The 25877-nt window shown below is 35.1% G+C and overlaps 1 protein-coding gene across 2 annotated transcripts in view; it reads right to left on the bottom strand.

Annotated features, from left to right (window-relative positions):
* The window catches only part of Rrp5 (Ribosomal RNA Processing 5), a 681802-nt gene that overhangs the window by 364567 nt on the left and 291358 nt on the right, over positions 1 to 25877 (bottom strand). For both annotated transcript variants that reach the window (XM_090392300.1, XM_090392301.1), the window contains exons 16-18: positions 18914 to 18976; positions 639 to 830; positions 313 to 387 (exon numbers count right to left, since the gene is read on the bottom strand). In XM_090392300.1, the coding sequence (XP_090248426.1) occupies positions 313 to 387; positions 639 to 830; positions 18914 to 18976 (330 nt within the window). The remainder of the gene's footprint in view (positions 1 to 312; positions 388 to 638; positions 831 to 18913; positions 18977 to 25877) is intronic.

Here is a 25877-nt window from a genome sequence, read left to right as displayed (position 1 = left end):
GCTTTGCAGGATGAAAAACCCCAGATAAATTGGCGAAAAAAAATCCTACTGTCCACGCCCAAGACCAGCTAACTTGGCTATGGCTGAGGAAGATCCTTAAGCTCCTCACGTCGACAGGAATCAAACCTAGGACGCTCCTCCCCCAGGCATATGGTTGTGAAGTGCAAAGCCACTAGGCTAACTGTGCAGACAGCAAATGCTCAGCGATATTAAAATTATATGATTTCAAAATGGTTTGCTTTTTGAATAGTTATTGAATTAAGAAATCATAAAGAAATTGGAGAGAAATTTGTGAAAATGTCACCTACTTACCTGAATATCAGATAACTTGGATATCAGCTTACCCTCTTTAGCATATGCAATTAAAGAATGCTTTCTTGTAATTAACTGCAGAAAATTAATGAAAACTAACCAAATATTGAGACAAAAAATAATGATTTATATCATAATATTTCCTTAACCTAAAAATCAGCATGCCTTGTCTAAAATATCTCTAAAATTTAATTCAAGACATTGCAAATCATATAGAACAATGATACATTCTATTCTCAAAATGTAATTGAGATGAATCATTAGATTACCCACTGATATCAGAAAAATTTCATTCGGTGTAACAAATACAAATCCAAAAAGGATACAGGCACTCCTTTTGCACTGTAGCATAATACTTCATTTATCACCTCACCAACAGCATATGTTTCCAACAACTTGGGGCACACAAGAGGATGATCAGAAAGGTGCATTACTGGAATGAAAGCTTTGAAGCCAGATGATAAAAGCTCTACATCTATTCCATCTGTAGATTTTCCTACAACTTTTACAGCAACAAGCTGAAAAGAAATTACTATATTTTTTTCTTGCACAAACAATAGAATATATCATAACTAGTGGTGAATAAACATTTTTCTGTGATGAAATTTCATTATAGAAAGATAACATGGTCATCATGAAAGATAAAGTGAAATGTGATAAAATAAACATAAAACCTTGAAACACAAAATGATCAACTTCATTGGACAAATGCGGCATACCATGAGATTCATCATGGCATGCTGTATTTAGGCTAATTATGTGTGAAATTGGCAAAAACTCAAGTGAATACTATGTGCGTTGTCCCACGGTATAAGGTACTGAAAGGGAAGGATACTGACAGTGCATGGGAAGCTTTGAAAAGAAGCTTAATTATGATGCAGCATCTAATGTGTCCACAGACTTCAAAATATAAATATTCAAATTCAATGAGTTACTAAGAGATTTGGTATTTAATCTTATATTTTATATTTTTTTTTATCAATGGTTTAATTCTACAGTGAGAGAAGTTATTTCACTATGGTATTTTTTAAATTCTTAATTCCATTACACGATTATTACATGTGTGTATTAGGTATTTCACTTGATACACACTTGAAAGGTAGCATCAACTTTCATCATCATCAAATTCCTGACATGTACACTCAAGGAGTGAACAGGATATGATAGTACTACATGAAAAACTTACATCATCACCAACTTCCTATCAACAATTTTCCTCCTAATCAATCTGTAACTGACAAGACTCCAACATCATCAGATCTTATATTTCTGGCTTCTAAGGCACTTCTTACTGCTTCAATCCACCTATATCTTGGTCTTCCTCTGGGTCTTTTTCCTGCCAACCTAGCGGAGAACACTTGTTTTGCTAATCTTTCCTCTTCCATCCTGTATTAGTCATATTGAATATTAAGTGACTGGATGCTAACAATGTCAAGTTCTTTCCTAATATCCTTGTTTTTAATATAAAATTGCCATTGATGCCATCTGCTCACGCCCCTAATCTTTCTCAGGACTCTTTCTTTTACACGGTGGTCAGCATTCATAGTGAAGAATTTATGGAGACTCAATGCAAGTTACAATAATTACTTTACTTAACATTAGGGAAAGTAACATTAAACGTTTCGACCTCTGTATTGAGGTCATCATCAGGAAAATACATATGTATAAGATACAAGCTACATGACACTGCACTATACAAAAGTAAAATGAATATAAATGCTTGTTAATCTTTTAACCTAGTCTGACCTCTTGATGGAAAAAAAATTAAATTAAAATTAAAAAATTAAAATACAAATAAATTAAAAACGATTAAAATTAAAAATTTCATAGTCCACTCATATTGAGATTTTCTTCTGGGATTGTTTTGGTTGCTATAAGGGTCCTCCACATTCTTGGAATGATTAAACCATTTTTATTCAGGTTTGGATAATGTTTTAACATTTCACAAGCTTCTTTGAATTTTCTCTCGAACCAGGTTTTGGTGTAGTGTAGGGACTTGGTGCCTTTCCAGTCAATTCTGTGGCATGTTTGGAGTGAGTGGTCTGATAGGCCTGTTTTACAGTAGTAGAGGTATTTAATGTGTCGTTTCTGTTCGTCTTTTCTGATGTGGATAGTGTGTCCTGTTTCCCCTATGTAAGGTAGGTACAGGTACATTGGATTTTGTAAAACCCTGGGTGGGCCAGGTATGGAAGAGGATCTTTGGAAGAGCTAAGTAAATTTCTTAATATTGTTGGGGGCTTGAAGGTAGCCTTAATGTTGTATTTAAGTAGTATTCTATTTTTTCTGAAATGCCTCTGATATAAGGTATGGCTATGGCATTCTTGTAATTTTTTTTGTTTTTAGTTGCATTTTTATGGAGGATTTTGTGAACTGTTTTATATTGTTGCCATTTTTTAGAAATGTTTTGTTAATGATTTCAAATTCTTGGTTCAGAGCTTGTTCATTAAAGCAAATTGTTAAGACTCTGTGTTATGGTGCTTATGACTCCTAGTTTTTGTGTTGGATGGTGGTATGAATTTTTGTGTATATATTGGCCTGGGTGTGTGTAGATTTGAGGTTTCACGTGAGACTGTGAAGGAGAGACAGCCTGGGGAAGACGTGTGACAAATGTCTAAAAAAAAGGAAGAGGGTTGTTTTTGATTTCAATGGTGAATTGGATACATTCGTGTAGTTTATTCAGGTGGCTTAGGAATGTATTTAAAGTTTTGCGGCCGTGTGCCAAATGGCAAAAATATCAACATATCTAAGCCAGACTTTGGGCTTTAGGCTGGCCAAATCTAGAACTTGTTGCTCGAAGTCTTCCATGTAAAAGTTAGCTATTGCAGGGAAGAAGGGGTGAGCCCATGGCCGTACCTTCTTTTTGTAAGTAAAAATTATTTTAGCTTTTATGTCAGAAAGGATGGATAGCTGGAACCCACCTGAATCATGGAAGAGAATAACTTGTATCATGATGATTCGTGCCCGCCATCAAAATAAGGATATTACGACTGCTGCCCAATGCTCCCTGAATACAGTAAAAACAATCAGGCATGAACTAGAGACTTGCAATGGTGACTACGAGGATGTAGCAAGAAGAAAGATCCCTAGCAGACGATCTGATTGCGTTCGTACAGCAGAATTCCTCGCAAATCTGCAGGAACAGGTGTTGAAGAACCCTGGCATTGGAATTCGGGCTTTGTTCGTGGAGTTGCTAACTGTAGTCAAGCCCTGGATAACAAGGGTAGCCAATGGTAGGCCGTATGTATGGCAGCAGGATTCGGCCCCTTGCCACACCTCTGGGAAAAGTCAAAAATGGTTGTCTGAAAATTTCTACGACTTCACCAGTCCAAATGTTTGGCCTCCAAACTCCCCAGACCTTAACCCCATGGATTATTTTGTATGGGGCGCAGTTGAAAAAGACACCAATCGCACTTCCAGTAATACAAAAGCCCAGTTAATGGATAAAATTAAAACAGTTTTTGCGGCCCTTCCCAGGGAGACTGTAGCATCAGCTTGTTCGAGGTTCCGAAGCAGAATTGAAGCTGTGATCGATGCTAATGGTGGTTATTTTGAGTAAATCTTGTTGATAGTATTGTAATTAACTCTGCCTGTAATGTTTTTTTGTCAATTCATTAAATTTAATAGATACAAAGAAGATTTTCTTTTTCCTTACAAAACTGTCAAATTTATCCCGAACACCCTGTATATATATACATATATATAAGCCTTTTCTGATATGTATAAAAGGTACAGACGAGGCATATATATCCTACTCCATGAATCAAATATATAAAATATCATTAGAGAACCAACATTTTTATTTTTTTAGACTTCAAAATGCTCAGCTTTCAGGTTATACAAGTCAGTCAAACTAAAATAATATTATTATTAATAATAATAATAATAAAATAAAATAAAATAAAAATATCATTTTTGCCTTTTGCAGGAGTAGTGATATTGGGCAATCAATTTTAATAGAAGTCTTCTGAAGGAAAGAAAAAATTGTAGCACCAAGGGTGTACTTGTCCACAGCTACACCTGAAGAACATACTTCAAAAGAATAAACACCAGTACATGGTTTACTTTTCTACTATACAGCAAATATGTATTGGACAAATGCATTGTTAATTACCCTCATGAGAAGTAATTAATATGTATTATCTGACACTGATTGGATAGCAGAAAAACCTCAGGACAGGAACAAAGCAGAATTGATTGAGCAGTTGCGATACAACTTTCTCAAGCAGTGTGTGAGAAGGAACTTGAGATCAAAAGATGTTAGATTGATCATAGCATGAAAAGGTGTATGTGTGTGTGGGGGGGGGGGGGGGATATAATGAGGGATGTGACCATTTTGCCACCAGTTGGTGACAGTGATCATGTTCTACTAACCATGGAAGCACATAGATGTATGTTCGAAGCAGGAAAGTTACATGCTGAACTCTTCTTCTTCTGCAGCTTCTCCCACTTAAGTGGGGTCACTGTTTGTTATGAGTCTCCTCCACACCTTCCTGTCTTGGGCTGTCACCACATCCAAGTTCTTCATCTTCAAGTCCTCTTCTACCAGCTCCCTCCATCTCTTCTTTGGCCGCCCACGCTTCCGCCTTCCTTGCACATCCATCTGCATGACCCTTCTTCCCACATATTCGTCCTCCCTCCTCATCACATGACCAAACCATCTCAACCTTGCCTCCTGTATTTTCGCTCCTAAGTTCGTAACTTTCACTGTTCCCCTGACATAGTCATTTCTCAGATGATCCTTTCTGGTCACACTGCACATCCACCTAAGCATTCTCATCTCTGCTACTTCCATCCTGCTGATGTTATTTTTCCTCAGGGCCACAGTTTCTATAGCATATGTCATAGCTGGCCTCACTACTGTCCTATAAATTTTGCCTTTCAGTTACATACTGAACCAAAACTGGAAATAAGGAAACTCAAGAGAATACTATGTGTGTGTGGTATCATGGTAAACCTACTAAATGGGAAGAATATAGCAAGACATGGAAAGATTTGTAAAGATGCCTAAATGATGCAGTATCTAACGTGTTCCTAGATTTCAAAGAATAAATAACTCTATTTATTCTTTGAAATGGAAATGCATCATATTAAGCAAGAGATCCATAAGATGTCGTGGAAGAAACACTGTGAGAATAAGAATGAGAGGTGTTATGAAATATATAAAGTGCAAACCAAAAAACTTACAGATGTTACAGAAAAAGCAAAGTCAGTGCTATGCAGGATAAAATCCCAAAAAAGAATTGTATCGTTATAGTAAATTTAAGCTCAGGAAAGATCCATGGAATGAAATTAACAAGTCTCCAATGTAGAACAGAAACACTATCTTGTATATTACTTTCCATAATAAACCTTTCCTTTACACAGTGATCAGCATTCATTTCACTATACATGGTCCCATGGCCACCAGACACTAGACACTTTTCTCAGCCACCTAAACAAACACCACAAAATGCAGAGAATTCACAATTGAAATTGAAAGGCAGAACACACTTCCTTTTCCAGACACACTTGTCTCACGTCTTCCTTCAAGCAGTCTTTCCCCTCACTATTTACCGTAACCTATACATACTGGCCAATATATACACATAAACTCTTACCACTACCCAAAACAAAAATTTAGGTATCATTAACACACTAAAAAACAGGGCTTGGAAGATTTGTTTTAGTGAACAAGCACTTAAACATGTTAAAAGTTATTCGTAATACATTCCTGAAAAATGGCTATCAACAAAATTCTTCACTAGACTCCACTTAAAAATAAACTCAATTACAATAAAAATGTAGCCATTCCATACATTAAAGGGATATCTGACAAAATAAACAGAATACTACAGAAATACAACCTTAATGCCACCTTTAAACCTCCTGCAAAATAAAGAACTTATTCAACTCATCCAAGAGTCCACTTCCTCTACTGTCCCACCCAGGGACGCCCCTAGGAATTTTGCCGCCCCGGCTTGGTCCCACCCTGGAGTTTATCGTATTCATTGCATCTGTAATTTGTCTTATATAGGTGAAACAGAAAGTATAATTCCTATCAGAAAAAAGGAACATAAATGGTAGAATTATGGTAAATCTGGCCTTTCTGATCATGCTCTGAATACTCTACATAGAATTGACTGGAAAGGAAATGATTGCCAGACATACAAAAATATTTAGGGAAAGTTTGGAGAAAAGAGGAAAGCTAATAATAATTGCAAACATTTGTTGGATTTCTGCTCAGGACATGAACTGGTTCTTACAAACATAACGTTCCAATACAAAAATGTGCATAAATTCACATGGAGAGATGAGACAAGAAATAAGAAGAGTCACATTGACTATGTTATTGATAGTGAGGTTTTCTCATTGGTGCAGGACACTAGCATGTACAGAGGATTTGAAATTGGAAGTGATCACTATTTAGTCTTGAGCAGGATAAAGCTGAATTTCATATTGAAAAGAATAATACGTAAGAAAGTATAAAAGTGAATAAAAGTGGAGCACCTCTCAGATGTGAACTGTAGACAAAAATACACGAACATTATTCAAGAAAAAATGAAAGAATTTGAGAACAGGAACCAATCCTTGGAGAGTCAGTGGCAAATCTTGCATTCTATCCTTGCAGACAACTTGCCTTTGCAAGTTGTCTGCAAGGATAGAAAAATCAGAACCCCTTGGTGGACACAGGAAGTTGAAGAGGCAATGAAGGAAAATAAGAAAGCATATCAAAAGTTCCTGGCAAATAAGTCAGCTTGTGCTCTTAGAGAATACAGAGACAAATGTAAGAAAGCAAAACACTGTGTAAAACTAGCTAAACAAAAGTCATGAGAAGACTTTGGTAAGAACATAGAAAATAAATATCAAGAAAGTGGCAAGATATTCTAGAGATTGTTGAAGAAGCTCAGAAATGAACGAAAGAATGCTGTAAAAGGAAATTAGAAATGATAAACGTGACACGAAAACTGGTGGAAAAGATATGTATAGAGTAATTCTTTCGAAAAATTGCTAAATGAAACAAGCAGTGATGACAGCACAGTAGTAAAAAACACTCAACAGACATGCAATCAGGAATACATATCCATACTTGAAAAAGCCATCAAAAGCCTGAAATGTGGAAAGGCAGCAGGAGTATATGATATTCGACCAGAAATGCTCAAGTATGGAGATATAAAAGTCTTACAGTGGCTGCACTGCAGAGTTCAGAGGGCCTGGACAGAGGGACAAATTCCAGATGATTGGAGTAGAGCTCTCATAGTACCCATATATAAAAAGGAAAATAAAACTGAATGTGAGAATTAGAGAGATTCTTGTAGATAAACTTATACATTGCTAATACATAACTATCAGATTTTAGGGAAAGACAACGTATACTAGAATATTTAATTAATATTTAATTAATATTTTAAATAATATTTAATTAATATAAAACTTTAATTAATACTTCCTATATTTTGGTAATGTTACATTACAATCTTCAGGGAACATAAAAAAAATTATATGTTCGTGCAGGCACTAACACTAAACAAATATGGCTGAAGAAAACAACTGAAGTCGGTCCTACAGTCCTAAAGGTACGCCCCCCCACCCCCTAGTGGGCTAAATTGTGGCTGCAGTGCTTATGTTCTTAGAATGCAAGCTTACCATATTTGGGGCAGCCTCATGCAAATTTATTGAGGTTTGGAGAGTGTTTTTAGAGCTTAGGCTGATTGGAGGAATAATCTCTCATATTTATATACTTGATGTGGTGTAGTAAAGGGCTTTCTTCCAGCATATTTTGTGGCAGGTGTCCAACGCATGGTCAGCAAGTCCTGAGTGGCTGTATTGGTGGAACTAGATATAGTCCTTATGTTCAGATATCCTGATATTAGCTGTCCTGCCTGTTTGGCCATAGCAGGACAGTTTGCAACTACAAGGGACCAAGTATACCCCAGGTAAGTCTAGGGGAAGTGGCTGGTATTTAGTGGAGCAGATAAGAGATGCCAATTTTTTCTATGGTTTGTAACAAGTTGTCAGGTCATATTTTTTTAGGATTTTTGTTAGCTTTTCAGAAGTACTCTGGATATAAGGAATGGTGATAGATTTAAAGCAAGGGTCGCAAACTGGGGGCCCACGGGCCGGATACAACCCACAAAGGCTTCATATCTAGCCCACGACCTTAATGATTTCTTTTCTAAAAATCAATGTTTCTAACATCCTGCGGCGATTAACATAGAAAAATTTCAAATGTCTCAATGTTTTATGACAGCTTTAAACAAAAGTAAAACTTATTACTATAATTCTTTGTACCATGTTTCTATTATCAAATGTTGGCAACACTGAATGGAAGTTACTTGTCATGCAGCCATTTTAAGCTACATGATACAATGTCAATAAGTTACAGGTATTGCAATATGATAGTCTGTTAATAAAAAGTTACCTCAATAACTTATATTTTTTTTGCCCATAACAATGTATGGATTTAAAGTTAAAAAAAGAAAAATAGATCAAAAAGCAGAACTGTTCAAGAAAAATAGGAGAAGGCAAATTTCTTTGTGGAAGTAAAAAATATTCCAACTTGTTTGATATGTAGACCGTGGTGAAAGAATATAACCTAAAATGCCATTATGAAACAAACCATAAGAACTGTGATAAATATACAAAAAAGATGCGTGATGACAAACTTAAAGATTTAAAAACCAACTGAAGTTTCAATAGAGAATATTTTCGAATATTATCACCAGTGATGCTGCTGTTAAATGTAGTTATGTCATAAGCGAAAAAAATTGTTTGTGCTTCAAAACCTTTTACTGATGGAGAATTCATTAAAAATTGTATTTTAAGTGCAATTGAAATGATATGTCTGGAAAAAAGCAAGCATTTCAAAGTATAAGCCTATCAGGAAATATAGTTGCGGAGCGTGTTGAAGATATAGTAGAGACTTTCCAAGATATATTGCGTGAAAAAAGAAAGTTCTGTAGCGTTTTCCATTGCAGTTGACGATGCACGGACATTATTAATACTTCCCAGTTAGCAATATTTATTTGTGGTGTTGATGACAATATGAATGTGACTGAAGAACTACTGGATATAGTGCCTATGTCAGGAACAACGACAGAAAATGACTTATATTTGTGTATTGAGAAAAGTCTTGAAAATGCTCACGTGGACTGGTCAAAATTAATAAGTGTGACTACAGATGGGGCTCCTGCTATGGTTGGTGTTCATGTCGGACTTGTTACAAAATTTCAAATGAAAAAGGAAATGTTATGCAAGGACAAACTTAAATCGTTTAATTGCATAATACACCAGGAGTCACTTTGTGCTAAAAAACTACAGATGGAACACGTCATGAGTGTAGTTATTAAAACAGTAAACTGGATACACTCTCACTCCCTGAATCATTAACAATTCAATGCTCTGTTGGATGAATTGAATTCACAATACAGCAATTTGCTATATTATACGTTGGTTAGGTGGCTTAGTCGTGCCATCGTTTTAAAAAGCTTTTTTGAACTCTTAAAAGAAATTGACATGTTTACTTCATCCACAGGAAAACTGATTCTTCAGCTCACCAATCAAGATTGGTGCAAAGACTTGGCCTTTTTAGTTCACATAACAAGCCACTTAAACACTTTGAATACTGCTCTGCAAGGACGTGAACATTTAATATGTCATATGTATGATTCAATTAAGTCATTTCTGCAACACACTATCTTTGGCAAACCTAGTTGGCAAAGAATAATTTAGCCCACTTTCCTACACTTAAGTCGATTTCTCAAAATAATAATGATGGTGAAAAGTACATTCCTCAAACTGAAGAATTGAAAATTGAATTTGAAAAAAGATTTTCTGATTTCAACCAGTTTGAAAGAATTATTATTATTCAGTTCACCTTTTTTAATTAATATTGAAAATTTTACGGAAGTTTTTCCACAACTCGTATAGGTAAATATGACTTCTCCATTACTTCCACCTTAGTATCATCACTTCTGGGTTTGGCTCCCACTGATGAGACCTGAATAAAGGTCGAAACCAGTCTGGGTAGTAGCCCTTCCCTTAATGCATAGCAGTCTACATGTCAGCAAGGAGATGTGCTTTGCATTATAGGATGAGAACCACGAGTTTCCCCCAGTCCTGAAAGTACTTTAGGCGCATACTTTGTTTGCTTACACTTGGATAAAGGATAAAACCCAATATATAATTAGTAATATTGAAAATGTTGATGAAGAATTACATATGGAAGTAATTGAACTCCATTGCAATACTGAACTAAAAAATAAATATAACGAAATTGGCATACCAAATTTTTATAAATATCTCAGCAGTAAATATCCCAAATGTAAAATTTATTGTGCAAAAATGTTGTCAATCTTTGGAAGCACCTATGTATGTGAGCAATTATTTTCAATTATGAAACTTAATAAGTCCAAGCTCGTGGATAAAAGATTCTAGATTAAATGCAATACTTCATATATCTACACGAAACAAAAAAGCAGATACTGACATGTTAGTACAGAAAAAAGATGTCCAAAATCAAATTAAAAACAGGACTTGTAGTTAAACAATTTTATTTTTGTAAGTCAAAATTATGTATTTAAATAATTCTCTGGAGGCTGTTGAAGAAGCTTAGAAATCGAGGAAACGGTGCTGTAAAAGGAGTTAGAGATGATAAAGGTGATATGAAAATGCGAGAAAAAGATATCCTTGAAGTATGGAGTAATTTCTTCGAAAAACTGCTAAATGAAACAAGCAGTGATAGTAGTGGTAAATAACACTCAACAGGCATACAGTCAGCAATATATCTCCATACTTGAAGTAGAAAAAGCCATCAAAGGCTTGAAATGTCGAAAGGCAGCAGGAGTAGATGATATTCGACCAGAAATGCAGAAGTATGATGATATAAAAGTCTTACAGTGGCTGAACTGCATAGTTCAGAAGGCCTGGACAGAGGGACGAATTCCTGATGATTGGAGTAGAGCTCTCATAGTACCCATATATAAAAAGGGAAATAAAACTGAATGTGAGAATTACAGAGGTATTTCCCTACTGAGTGTTCCTGGCAAGATCTATACAAGTATACTTGAGAAACGGTTCAGAAGAATTGTGGAAGAAAAGCTTGGTGAAGAACAAGCTGGATTCGAGCCAAATAGAAGCTGTCAGGATCAGATCTTCGCTTTACGACAAATAGTTGAGAAATCACGGAATGTAACAAAGATCTGTATTTCAGTTTTGTCGATCTGGAAAAGGCATATGACAAGGTGCCAAGAGAGAATCTATTCAATACGCTACAGTTATATGGTGTCAATGGGGCATTATATCAAGCAATACTTAGTTTTTATTTGAGTTGTAAGTCAGCACTTAGAATTGAAGGAAGTACAGGAAGATGGTTTAATGTTAAATCTGGTGTGAGACAAGGATGTACATTACCCCTCTGTTATTCATTATCTATATGGATCACATTATGAAGGAAAGTGGTATTAAACATATCATCAAAATTGGAGATGTTAATGTCATAATAACATCGTCTGCTTTATGCAGACGATGTTATACTTCTGAATAAATCCGCTGCAAGTCTGCAAGATTCTCTGACTAAATTGAATAACTGTGGTAATAGATATGGTATGAAGATCAGCAATAAAAAGACAAAGACAATGAAAATAGGCAGAATCGTTAAATATGTCAACTGTGTTGTGAATGGAGAACCTATGGAACAAGTAAAACATTTCAGCTACTTAGGCACAATTTTTAGTGAAGATGGTAAATTAAATATGGAAATAGACAACAGAATCAACAAAGCTGGTATGGTAGGAAGTCAAATGAATAAATTCATATGGAATAAGAGAGAAATTAGTCGGAACACTAAATTAGCTATATACAAGACAGTGTTCAAACCAGTTTTAATTTACGGATCTGACAGCTGGGTCAGAAGTAAAACACTTGACCAAAGACTAGAGACTGCAGATATGAGAGTCCCAAGAAAGATTAGAGGTGTGAACAGATGGCATCAATGGCAACATCATATTAAAAACGAGGATATTAGGAAAGAACTTGACATTGTCAGCATCCAGGAATGCATTAGCAGAGCTAATCTCAGGTGGTATGGTCACTTAAACAGAATGGGCGAGGAAACATTAGCAAAACAAGTGTTCTCTTCCAGGTTGGCAGGAAAACTTCCCAGAGGAAGACCAAGATATAGGTGGATGGATACGGTACAATGTGCCTCAGACGATAGTAATATAAGATCTGATAATGTTGGAGTCTTGACAAGTAACAGACTGATTTGGAGGAAAATTGTAGATAGGAAGTTAGTAATGATGTAAATTTTTCATATAGTACTATCATATCCTGTACACCCCCTTGAGGGTGTACAGGATATGATAAATTTCATGGCAGGAATTTGATGATGATGATGAAATAATTCTCTTAAAGTATGAATAAAATATAATTGAACTTATATTTTCTAAACTTGTTATATTTTTAAAATTTAAAAATAAAAATTGTTATAAATTGAAAATTTAAATGTAACAGATAATGGCCTTTGAAATGTGTTGCTATAGGATAGCTCTGAAAATCCCATGGACAGAACATGTGACAAATACAGATGCCCTACAGAGAATGAGAACACAGAGATCTTTATTACAGGAAATGATCCAGAGAAAGATGAGATTGGCAGGACATGTACTGAGAGGTTCAGCAGGACAGAGGATACTAACAGTTTTAGAAGGAAAAATTATGGGAAAACGTTTAAGAGGTAAAAAACAAAGGACATGGCTTGGAGATATAAGGTCATGGACGATCACTTGGCTATGCAGAAGCAAAAAGGAAAGCCACCAACAGAGAGAACTGGAAGGACATGGTGTTGCACCCTCTCACTAGAGAAGCTACATGAAGAAGAAAAAGAAATGGCAGTGTAACTGTTTACATAAGTCATAAAGGCCTGGCAACAAAAGGGCCTTTGTTAGAGCCTTTCTTTTTTTATTTTATGTTTTGGTTCACAGAATAATAATGAATACGGCCTGTGTCTGATATATATCTAATTGACTGGCCCTTTGCTGCATTTAAGTTTCAGACCCCTGATTTAGAGTAATCTCTGTTATTGGGGGGGGGGGGGGATTGCTTGTGAATGTATCTACCTGTATGTATAGGTTTTCTGTAAACAGAGAAAGCCAGGGATCGATTAGGCTGGCATGTAATCAGAGTGTCTAGGAAAGGGACATTGTTATTGTTTTCCTTTTCCAAGATAAAATGGATCCTGGGGTGTTGATTGTTTAAGTGTGTGTTAAGAAGTTGTGGAGTGTATCCAACCCATGCAGCCCAATAGTGAACACACATCTACATAGCATAGCCAAACAGTAGGTTTAAGTGGAGCCGAGTTTAAGGCTTTTTCTTCAAAGGTTTCCATAAAGTTGGCCAGGGGTGGAGAACCCATGGCTGTCCCCCCTCTATCTGTTTGTAGAATTTTCTGTAAATTTTATCAGAACAAAATGTGCTGCTAATCAGAACAAAGCAGTGTTAAAAGCACACGGCAATGTAGATGCTGAATATGAGAATCTTAATCTCTCTGAGAAAAAGGAATTACAACACTGATACTGATAATATAAATGAGGGTAACTTGACATACAAAATTACTAGATTAAAACAAATTATTAGACAATCGACCAGTGAATTAGAAAAAGCCAAGAAGCATTTGCAAACTCAGGTCAGGTAGAATAAGAAAAATAAGTAGAATAATAAGATGCAGGAAAGTGCAAAATGTTAAGAAACAATGAATAACAGTAAGTCAATCAAAATATAAAAAAAAAAGAAATTCTATGGTACAGTGATTTGTTCATTAAATTTGCACTTAATCACAGAGTGATTACTTCAAATCATGAGAAAAATTAGAAGAGTGAACAAATAGCATTAATGGCAGATTCAAATTAACAATGAACATGACATTGTAAGCATTCAAGAATGTGTGAGGAGAGCTAATTTAAAGTAGTATTATCATCATCACTTAAACAAATTGAGATAGGAAAGGTTTGCAAAACAGGTGTTTGATATAGGGTTGTTGGGAAAAACGCAGAGAGACAGGTGAACTGATGCTGTCACATGTTGTAGAAGACAAAAAATATATGATCTAACAATATTAAAGTGCTGACAAGTGAGATATTCATTTGGAGGAAGGTTGTTCACAAAAATTTGGAAATAATGTAAACTTAATCATGCTGTACTGTTATAATATCCTGTACATTCCTAAATTCCATAAAAATCTGCACAAATTCACATGGAGGGAAGAGGCAAGGAATAAGAAGAGTCTCATTGACTATGTTATTGTTGATAATGATGTTTTCTCCTTGGTGCAGGACACCAGAATGTATAGAGAATTTGAAATTGGAAGTGATGACTGTTTAGTGTTGAGCAGGATAACATTGAATTTCATATTGAAAAGAATAACATGCAAGAAAGTTTCAAAGCAAATAAAAGTTGAGCAGCTCTCAGATGTGAACTGTAGACTAAAATACACAAAGATTATTGAACAAGAAATGAAACAGATTGAGAACAGGAATCAAACCTTGGAGATTCAGTGGCAAGCCTTGAAGAAAACCCTGATTGATTCAGCCAGAGAGGTATGAGGTTGTCTGCAAGGATAGAAAAATTAGCACTCCATGGTGGACACAGGAAGTTAAAGAGGCAATGAAGGAAAAGAAGGAAGCATATCAAAAGTTCCTGGCAAATAAGTCAGCTTGTGCTCATAGAGAATATAGAGACAAATGTAAGAAAGCTAAACACTGTGCAAAAGTAGCTAAACAAAAGTCATGGGAGGACTTTGGCAAGAATATAGAAAATAAATATCAAGAAGGTGGCAAAATATTCTGGAGGTTGTTGAAGAAACTTAGAAATGGAGGAAAGAGTGCTGTAAAAGGAGGTAGAGATGATAAAGGTGACATGAAAACGGGACAAAAAGATATCCTGGAAGTATGGAGTAATTTCTTCGAAAAATTGCTAAATTAAACAAGCAGTGATATCACAGTGGTAAAAAAACGCTCAACAGGCATACAGTCAGCAGGAATACATATCCATACTTGAAGTAGAAAAAGCCACCAAAGGCTTGAAATGTGGAAAGGCAGCAGGAGTAGATGATATTCGACCAGAAATGATGAAGTATGGTGGTATAAAAGTCTTACAGTGGCTGTTTTGCATAGTTCAAAAGGCCTGAACACAGGGAAAAATTTCCAATGATTGGAGTAGAGCTCTTATAGTACCCTTATATAAAAAGGGAAATAAAACTGAATGTGAGAATTAAAGAGGTATTTCCTTAGTGAGTGTTCCTGGCAAGATTTATGCAAGTATACTTGAAACTGTTGAAAAGAATTGTGGAAGAAAAGCTTGGTGAAGAACTAGCTGGATTCAGGCCAAATAGAGCTGTCAGGATCAGATCTTCGCTTTACGACAAATAGTTGAGAAATCATGGAATGTAACAAAGATCTGTATTTCAGTTTTGTCGATCTGGAAAAGGCATATGACAAGGTGCCAAGAGAGAATCTATTCAATACGCTACAGTTATATGGTGTCAATGGGGCATTATATCAAGCAATACTTAGTCTTTATTTGAGTTGTAAGTCAGCAGTTAGAATTGAAGGAAGTACAGGAAGATGGTTTAATGTTAAATCTGGTGTGAGACAAGGATGTACATTACCCCCTCTGTTATTCATTATCTATATGGATCACATTATGAAGGAAAGTGGTATTAAAAATGATATCAAAATTGGAGATGTTAATGTCAGCTCTTTGCTTTACATGGACAATGTTATACTTCTAAATAAATCCGCTACAAGTTTGCAAGATTCCCTATCTAAATTGAATAACTGTTGTAATTGATAAGGTATGAAGATCAGCAATAAAAAGACAAAGACAATGAAAATAGGCAGAATCGTTAAAAATGTCAACTGTGTTGTGAACGGAGAACCTATGGAACAAGTAAAACATTTCAGCTACTTAGCCACAATTTTTAGTGAAGATGGTAAATTAAATATGGAAATAGACAACAGAACCAATAAAGCTGGTATGGTAGGAAGTCAACTGAATAAATTCATATGGAATAAGAGAGAAATTAGTCGAAACACTAAATTAGCTATATACAAGACAGTGTTCAAACCAGTTTTAATTTACGGATCTGACAGCTAGGTCAGAAGTAAAATACTTGACCAAAGACTAGAAACTGCAGATATGAGAGTCCTGAGAAAGATTAAAGGTGTGATCAGTTGGCATCAATGGCAACATCATATTAAAAATGAGGATATTAGGAAAGAACTTGACATTGTCAGCATCCAGGAATGCATTAGCAGAGCTAATCTCAGGTGGTATGGTCACTTAAACAGAATGGGCGAGGAAACATTAGCAAAACAAGTGTTCTCTGCCAGGCTGGAAGGAAAACGACCCAGAGGAAGTCCAACATATAGGTGAATTGATACAGTACAATGTGCCTTAGACGATAGTAATATAAGATCTGATAATGTTGGAGTCTTGACAAGTAACAGACTGATTTGGAGGAAAATTGTAGATAGGAAATTAGTAATGATGTAAATTTTTCTTGTAGTACTATCATATCTTGTACACCCGCTGAGGGTACATGTCAGGCATTTGATGATGATGACATTCCTTACGGCTTCATATCAGGAAATAATGATGATTTTATTTTATTTTTTTAGTACAGTTAAATCTTGACTTCAAGAACCTAATATTTCCAGACTGCGTTAATCCAGAAACTTTTTGCCTGTCTGTGCCAAAGTATAGCACTTTATTATTTGATGGGATTTCACAAATCTACACTCTCATCCAGATCCAGAGTGGCTATATGCAGACTACAGTGAAGAACCAACAATTTAACTTCTAGAATGATTCAAACAGCTGAAAGAGGGCCAGCGGTTTGTCAGCCCATAACTAGAAGATTCAACTGCACAAATGCTAAAATTTTAAGTGTAAAAGATACACTTGATTCTTCAGATATACTTCAAGTTCAGATTCATGTGATTATTTTCTCAATCATGGAAATATTCAGAATGGCCTTACTAAATTCAACTTTGAATATGTAATAAATCACCTGTCTTTCTTTCTCACAGACACACACATGTACACACTCTGAAAATCCACCAACAAGTTTACTTAGATGATGACAACATTCTGACCAGAAATATGTCCACCACAATGCTTTAACTGCCAGTGACAACAACATCTGTAATGAAAATGTCTTGAGCAGGAACTGAAAGAACTTTTTCAGGAGTAATTTAAGAAGACTGGTCTAGGTTTCAAGGACTATTTGGCTCAACTTTCCAGGAATACTCATAGAATTGTACATTCCCATAATATGGACATAAATCAGCCATAAAAAAAAAATTTTAATTAAAAAAAAAAGGGGGAGGGACAGCACTTGGAAGCATATGCCATTCATACAAATCATAACATATTCTACTTAATTTTCATTAACAGATGCTCAAGGAAATCATCAACAAACAATATTAAAACAATCTCACTCATAAATAACCATAAATAATAAATAACCAAAAAAATCCCAACCAAAGTCCCATAGACACAATGCATTGAAAGCAAACTATTCCACTACAACATACACTGAACTCCCACTATAACAAACATTATAACTTACTCCTCAGTACAACAAGCTAACAAAAAAAAAAAAAAAAAAAAAGTCCTAGCAGAAAATTTATAGGCACAATACTATTAGAAAGAAATTTTATTACAGCAAGCTTTCTACTATAACTAATTAATCCTGTTATCCTTTACAATTTGCTGTAGTGAGAGTCAAATGTACTATTTCTGTCCCATGAGTTTTCTATAGCTAGTCAAATGTATTTGATATATTAACATAAAACACTTCTAGAACAACAGTGTAAAATTTTATGTCCCAACTACATGAGGTCTCTGGAGAATTTTTTATGTAGAAGGAACAAATCTTTCAACCTTGTATAAAACTTGCTAACTCATCTTCAGCTGAAAAGCATTATACTACATTTATACATGATGAATACAGGTCTTGCCATCCAAAGAATGCAACATTATCAATGGATCCATGAGGCAAAATGAGAAGTTTTATTGGAAAAACCACTAAGAGCTTTCAGGATTTATTATATGTTGAAAAGTTCTTAAAGCTGAGTAAAGCAAACATGAATAATTTCAATATGATCCACCACAACACTATGAATTTTCTTTTTGCTCACACCAATTCAAATTTTTTGCACTGTAGAGAATTGAGAACTGTAAATATGAAGAGTCAGCAGTTTAGAAACAAAATGGAAGATCAATAGTATCTATATCACACCAAAACTACAAGGATATACAACATACTATAATTTGTTTTGAAAATTATAGTATGCTCTACTTCTCTAACAAGCAACTGTGTGAGAACAAAACCAAAAAGTGCTATATGTGAGCATGACTTCATAAACTGCCAAGAAATTTAATTCATTTAAACTCATTTTTAAATTATTTAAAATTAATAAGCTTGAATTAAGCTTAATTTAGATTTAATATATATAATATAGTAAAATGTCAAAGCATACATACTCTATGTATGCTTTGACAATACATTAATTTCATGTTGAAAATAAATAGTTCAATTTTTCTTTTTGATAGTTACATTTACCTGACATATTTTAAAATTTTTATCTGTCATATCCTTCATCCCAAATGGCCTTCTACCTTGTAGCTATTTAAAAAAAAAAAAAAAAAAAAGTAATAAAAAAATTATAACTGCATTACTAATATTTATATCATACCAATACATAACAATACAACAAATAAACATAATAGTTGAACTTCTTTCTGTTGTTCACACTGATCTATTTTAATACCGAAAATTTACTTGGCATGTTTCTTAAATAAGTATCAGAAAAGCATTTTAAAAGATTAATAAGAACATGGTTGGTTGAGTGATAGTATAACTGCTCTCCAACCAACAGACAGCAGGTTTAAATCTCGCAGTAGGGATGAATATATATGACTATCTTTAGGTGATGGATGAGTTTCACTGCCTGGTATAAGACCATCAATCCACTTATTGGAGTGTGGCTTAAAAAAGACCCATGATGTGTCTCTGGAGTAGGGTATCCAAACCAGGTAAAAAATGAATTAAAAATAAAATAACACACAAACATTTAAAAAATAAATCAAAATAAAATTCATAGCAATTCACTATACTATAGGCTTATAAACTTTTGTGGGTAGGGAGCACATTGGGGAAAAAATATATTTATGTCATACGATCAACATACGAGGGTGGTTCCATAAGTTTCCAGCCTGACTAACTTTTAGAGGAAATAGAAAGAAAAACAACTGCATCACTTTTCAACATAATCTCCCTTTACTTTAACCCACTTTTCATATCTTTGAATTAACATTTCTATGTCCTTAAAAAAATAGCCTGTACTTTTGTCTGCAAAATGGCCTAAAACTACATCTTTCACCTCACTGTCATGAGCAAATTTTTTCCTCGAAGGTCTTTCTTCAGTTTCGAGAACAGGTAGTAGTAGTAGTCACTGAGTGCTAGATCTTGGCTGTAGGGTAAGTTTTCAATCTCCCAGTAGCCATATGGACTGGAGCATTGTTGTGAAGAAGGCGAATACCATGACTCAGCATTCCTTGTCTCTTCTTCTTTATGGCATCGCACAGTCTGTGTAGGAATAAAACATAATATTTTGCATTCATGGTGATAGTATTCCTTTCCTTGAAGTCAATCAAGAGATTTACCTGGCAATTCCAAAAGATTGTTGCCATGATCTTCTTAGTGGAATGAGTGACCTTGGCTTTTCTCAGCGATGCTTCACCTGGTTTGCACCACTCAATGGATTCCCTTTTGGAAAGAGGATCATAATAAAGGACCATGGTTTCATCCCTGGTGACAATGTATTCCAGCACTTCTCTCTGATTCCCTTGGCAAAGCTCTAAAAACTTGTGGGAACAGATCATACGATGTTCCTTCTGAACTGAAGATAGAAGTTGGGGCACCCACCTTGCACTGACCTTCATCATGTAAAGCTTCTTGTGAATAATGTGAAAGACAGTTGTTATAGAAATCCCCAACCTTGCTGAGATTTCTTTGAGCTTCAGCCATCTGTCATTGAGTAGTTCCTCTTCACCAAAAGAGACATTTTCCTTAGTCATCACTTCCACAGGCTGACCATCATGAGGATCATGTTCGATGCTCTCTCTCTTTTCCTAGGCAAAACTGTTTAGATCATTCCTTCATGGTGGAATATGAAGGAGAAGCTTCTGCATAAACACCATCATAATCTCCCTTTACTTTAACAGCACTTGGAGAAAGCCTTTCTTTGGTGAGAAACTTCATCACACTGCAGTACTCAATTTTTAACATTACAGCCTCTTAGCATGCCATGTGTTAGTCAAACGAGCGCCTCCAACTGAATGATGCAGGTAGAGAGTTGAAACTGGTACACTAACCTCCCCATAGGTGGTGCTATCTATCATGCATGGCATGTTAAAATTGGCACAAATTTTGTATGTCAGGCTGGAAACTTTGAGAACCTACCTTGTATCTTACATTATTTGATCAATCTAGAAGGTTGGCAAAACTAGCAATAACATAGGCTATTTTGTTGTATTTTCATGTATTTATAGCTTACATGTCTTTGATATAATTATCAGTTATTTCAATAACTTTCTTCCCTCAGAAAAATAATAATCACGAAATTATACAAGAGTGGAGCAGGATTTTCTGAAGATTTGCAAAGAATTTGATCATAAAGACAGACTAGAAGAGAAAATATACAATCAAGGAGTGTACAAGATAAGAATGATATTATATGAAACGTTTCCATGTACTGCTAACAGAATGGTTTATATTTCTGCAGAAGAACCTTGATATGATATTTTAGCGTAATCTAGAACAGTTCCACTGAAAAAATTTACAAATTATCTTGAGTATCTTTCTTTCAATGCACTGTTCGATGCACAAATAACTGTGTGATTTGTGGACAAGAACATCATCACACTTGACTGGTCTCCACAGAGACCTGATCTCAATCCTATTGAACATCTGCGAGATGAACTGGAGCATATGGTGAGGTCAAGGGATGTCTGTCCCACAACAGTACAGGAACTTATTACATGCCTACAGGAAGATGGTCCAAAATTCTTATTGATTGCTATTGTGAAAAGTATGCCCTGTAGGAGTGAAGTGATGCAGTCATCACAGAAAAAGGATGTTCTACATCATATTAAGATGGCCATCATGGCTATTTGTTCCTCAGATTATGATGTCCATTGACTCTTCCAAGCAGTGTATTTTGTTCTGTTTCTGTCTTTTATATTTCTTTTTCATCTCTCCACCAATGGCATGCATAGGAGTAGGCTGAATGTTCTCCCTAACATTTGACATATTTAGGCTACTTTGTCGAGCTAGATTTATTATTACGTTTACTACCATGGGTACAGGTGGTGGAGTCACAACAAGCAGTTTGGGAATGCCCATATTTCTAACATTTAAAGCATAATAGTTGCTTAAGTGTAACCTGAAAAATGAGATCTTGCTTTTATGTTTGGGGGTTTGGGGTATCAAAAATAAGGAGGGAACCAGGTGACCATCCTTACATATCAAGATTCACCTCGTACCTGTCACTTCTTGATCTTTCAACTCCGTAATTATCTCCTCATCTGGAACATTATTTTTATTATGAAATGATATATCTATGGTATCTGTAATTGGTTGCTTGTGAGCAATGTAGAAAATTTGAGGGTGAGTGACAGATTTGAGCTCAAGGGATTTTTTGTTCGGCACCAACACTCTCCACACATCGCAGAGTCACTATCAGACAAGCAGTAAATGTGCTCAGAAGGGTAATGCCTATGTTATCCTGAACATTATACCAGCACCACAGCAAGCCTTGGACTCCATTACTTGATCAGAGACTTACTGCAACATTTTTAACACTTGTGGGTAAATCCACTAGCCAACTTATTCTGGCATGGCCATCCAGGACTATCCATCTTGCTGAAGCTGAGCAATAATGATTGTGAAATCAGCAGGGTCCCCTCTTTTCAGATGGCCAGAGGCCACATTGCATGAAAAACATAGAAGCAGAACATTGGATCCCAGTGATGGTGATCTGGAAGACAGGATAGTAATATAAAAAAAAAATAATAATAATAATAAAAGATTTAAAATTAGAGTGAAGAATACAGAAAGAAAAGTAGAGAAAACGAGGAAGAATGAAATGAGCCAATACCTTTTCAGAGGTCCCATCCACCATAAACATGTGACCCATGTGGAAAGTAGAGTGAATTTAAAAGTAGAGTGAAGAATACAGAAAGAAAAGTAGAGAAAACGAGGAAGAATGAAATGAGCCAATACCTTTTCAGAGGTCCCATCCACCATAAACATGTGACCCATGTCGAAAAAAAAAAAAAAAAGGGGGGGGGGGGGACATGCATGCTTGCTAATCTCCTGTTAAAACAATCTTGCTCCAATTTAGTTTATCATTTCTTGGTACAGCAAACCGCCGATTTAACAGGCCTCAATTTAATGGACTTCGGATTTAACGGACAAAATTTCCAGCCTATGTGTCACATGTGAAAATTAACATCCTGCTCATTTTAAAATGCTTTTAACCAAGATTTGCTTATAATTAAATTAACAGATTAATTTTTGTTATTAATTTCCTGTTATTTTAAACAAATTTTGGTGAATAGGCCATCATATGTTGAAAAAACACTGTAGTAATTTAGCCGACATAAATGAGTCACCACTTATAAAACATGTTCGGTGAATGATTAGGGCGTGATCACACTAATCACACTGTAATTGGTTCGTTTGTTGTGTGGTGTGACTTTTTGCGGCAGTTTTATTACACATATTTTCTCATTTTAGAGAGTTAATCATAAAAAACAGCAGAATTCAAAAGTTCAAAAAAAAAAAAACTTGATAGTTTTTTCAAAGCAGGATTACCTAAACCAAGCGTCTCAACATCAAACATTAACTTCAGATTAACTTATCTAAAAGTGTGTTTAAACAATTTCTTTGTTATTACAGTGCTAATATTAATAAAATTGTAGTATAATGTTACACATATTTGTATTTAAAAAAATTCGCGATTTAATGGACGTCCCTTAGCCCCTATTAGTCTGTTAAATTGAGTTTACTGTACTTTAATATTGATATATTTCTGTCTTCTAGGGCAGCACTTCCCAAACTGCGGGCCGCGGCCCCTTTGGGGTCCGTGAAATAATGAAAACAAATTTAAAATGTTTTAAGACTAAGTAGATTTTTTTTATTTTAAAAGAAACGTATTTAACTTTTATTATTTATTATTTTTTATATTTTAATGGAAAAATTCACACATTGGTGTTGGTTCACAAACTTTGCTTCCTGCGTATTTCAGTGCTTAATGAATATTAGTAAATAGTTTATTCATATGTTTCATTTCAAAGCAGTGGTTAATTGTATCTACTTCGAATGCTCTCCAGGAAAGCTCCAAATCTTCCTGTCCCTTTCATCATGCGTTCGTAATCAGGGACTGTTGATATTGACTTTATATACATATCAAATCTCGTTTTATATTAACACTGTCATCCAAGCTAGTTTTCTGTTACCAATAAAAGTTTCGCATATACTTCACACATGAAGAAAAGCTTAAACAAGTTCATGTGGGGAGATAGTAACTCGCTTGCAGTGGTAAACAACATGCCCTCCCTAACAGCCACTATACTGCAGAGGCAATAAAAACAAGTACTTTTATTATGCCAGTGAATAAGGTATGAGGATTCTGTGTAATATATTTCTCAACAAATAGTGCAATTAGAGATAACTGGGATAAAAACACACTAATTAATGAATCACATGTCCCCTCATACAGAAACTATGCTGTATAGACTGAAACAAAACCATGTGTTGCATGGGCAAACACAGTATCTAACTAAAAACTATTGTTATTAATTAGATGTGTGTGAGTTCGATTTCCCAAGGCAGCAATAAAATTCAACCAAATGTGTTAAAATTCGTAAAAGTGTTAAAACTAAGTAATATATATATATATATATATATATATATATATATATATATATAATGAATGCTATGGCAGTTTCACATATAGAATTTGGTTGAAGAGAGTTACATTTCAACTCAATTGTCAGCTATGCTTTTATCTTTCGGTTGCGCGATCTTTTGTCAATACCACACCAATCATATGTATGTTTTAATAACCTGCCTTTGCTGTCTGTTTCGCGTTAGGCTTAATTACCTTAAAGGGAGAAAAGTCACAAAAGAGAAAAATGTTCCTGGTCCGGGGATTCCCTTATTCAAGTAATATTCACTAATTTCATGTTATCAGTCTGTGGTGTGCCAGTATCGGCAAGTGGTGATATTATTTGATCTATTCTATGTTAAAAAAATCCCACGAACAATCGGAAGAAGCAGAAACAGACCCAAAAAAAAAGGACAGTATTTCATATTTTACCAGAACAGCTCGCATCGTCTTCGGAACCAAACGGTAAGAGGCAAAAAATATAATATATGCATTTGATTTTTGGAATATTCGCTGTGTATGTTTTGTATTGAATATAAATACAATAAATATTATAATACTATATCTCTCTATTATGATTTTTTTTCAACTGGGGGGGGGGGGGGGATGAAATATTTTAATTTTTGCAAATGGGCCCTGACACACAGAAGTTTGGGAAGCACTGTTCTAGGGCACCCATGACAACATCAATTCACCTAGATCTTAATTTACTAGACCTATTTTCTTGCAATCTTAGTTTCAAACAACTGTTTTGATAACCTCTTCCCTCCAATTCTGTTCAGATGACCATACCATCTGAAATTTGCTCTGAAACTCAACAGGCATGAAATCAGGAATACATATCGATGCTTGAAGTAGAAAAAGTCACCGAAAACTTGAAATGTGGAAAGGCAGCAGGAGTGGATGATATTCAACTGGAAATACTCAAGGGGACAAATTCCAGATGATTGAAGTAGTGCTCTCATAGTACCTATATAAAAAATGGGAAATAAAACTGAATATGAGAATTACAGAGGTATTTTTCTACTGAGTGTTCCTGGTAAGATTTATTCAAGTGTACATGAGAAACAGTTGAGAAGGGTTGTGGAAGGGAAGCTTGGTAAAGAACAAGCTAGATTCAGGCCAAATAGAGGCTGTCAGAATCAGGTATTCGCTTTATGAGAAATATTTGAGAAATCATGGGAATATAACAAAAGATCTGTATTTAAGTTTTGCAGATCTGGAAAATGCATATGACAAGGTGCCAAGAGAAAAGCTATTCAAAACGCTACAGTTGTATGGTGTCAATGGGGCATTATATCAAGCAATACTAAGTCTTTATTTGAGTTGTATAGCAGCAGTTAGAATTGAAGGAAGAACAAGAAGATGTTTGATATTAAACCTGGTGTCATTCAAGAATGTACATTATCCTGTCTGTTATTCATTATCTATATGGATCACATTAAGAAGAAAAGTGGTATTAAACCTGATATCAAAATTGGAGATGTTAATCTCAGTTCTTTACTTTATGCAGATGATGTTATACTTCTAAATAAATCCAGTAAAAGAACGGAAGATTCCCTGACTAAACTG

Source organism: Typopeltis vanoorti, chromosome 5 (assembly GCF_054136105.1).
Source record: "Typopeltis vanoorti isolate ZY-2024b chromosome 5, IOZ_Tvanoo_1.0, whole genome shotgun sequence".
Lineage (NCBI taxonomy): Eukaryota > Metazoa > Arthropoda > Arachnida > Uropygi > Thelyphonidae > Typopeltis > Typopeltis vanoorti.
The sequence above is the reverse complement of the archived record's forward strand: the minus strand, read 5'-3'. Positions and strand labels throughout refer to the sequence as shown.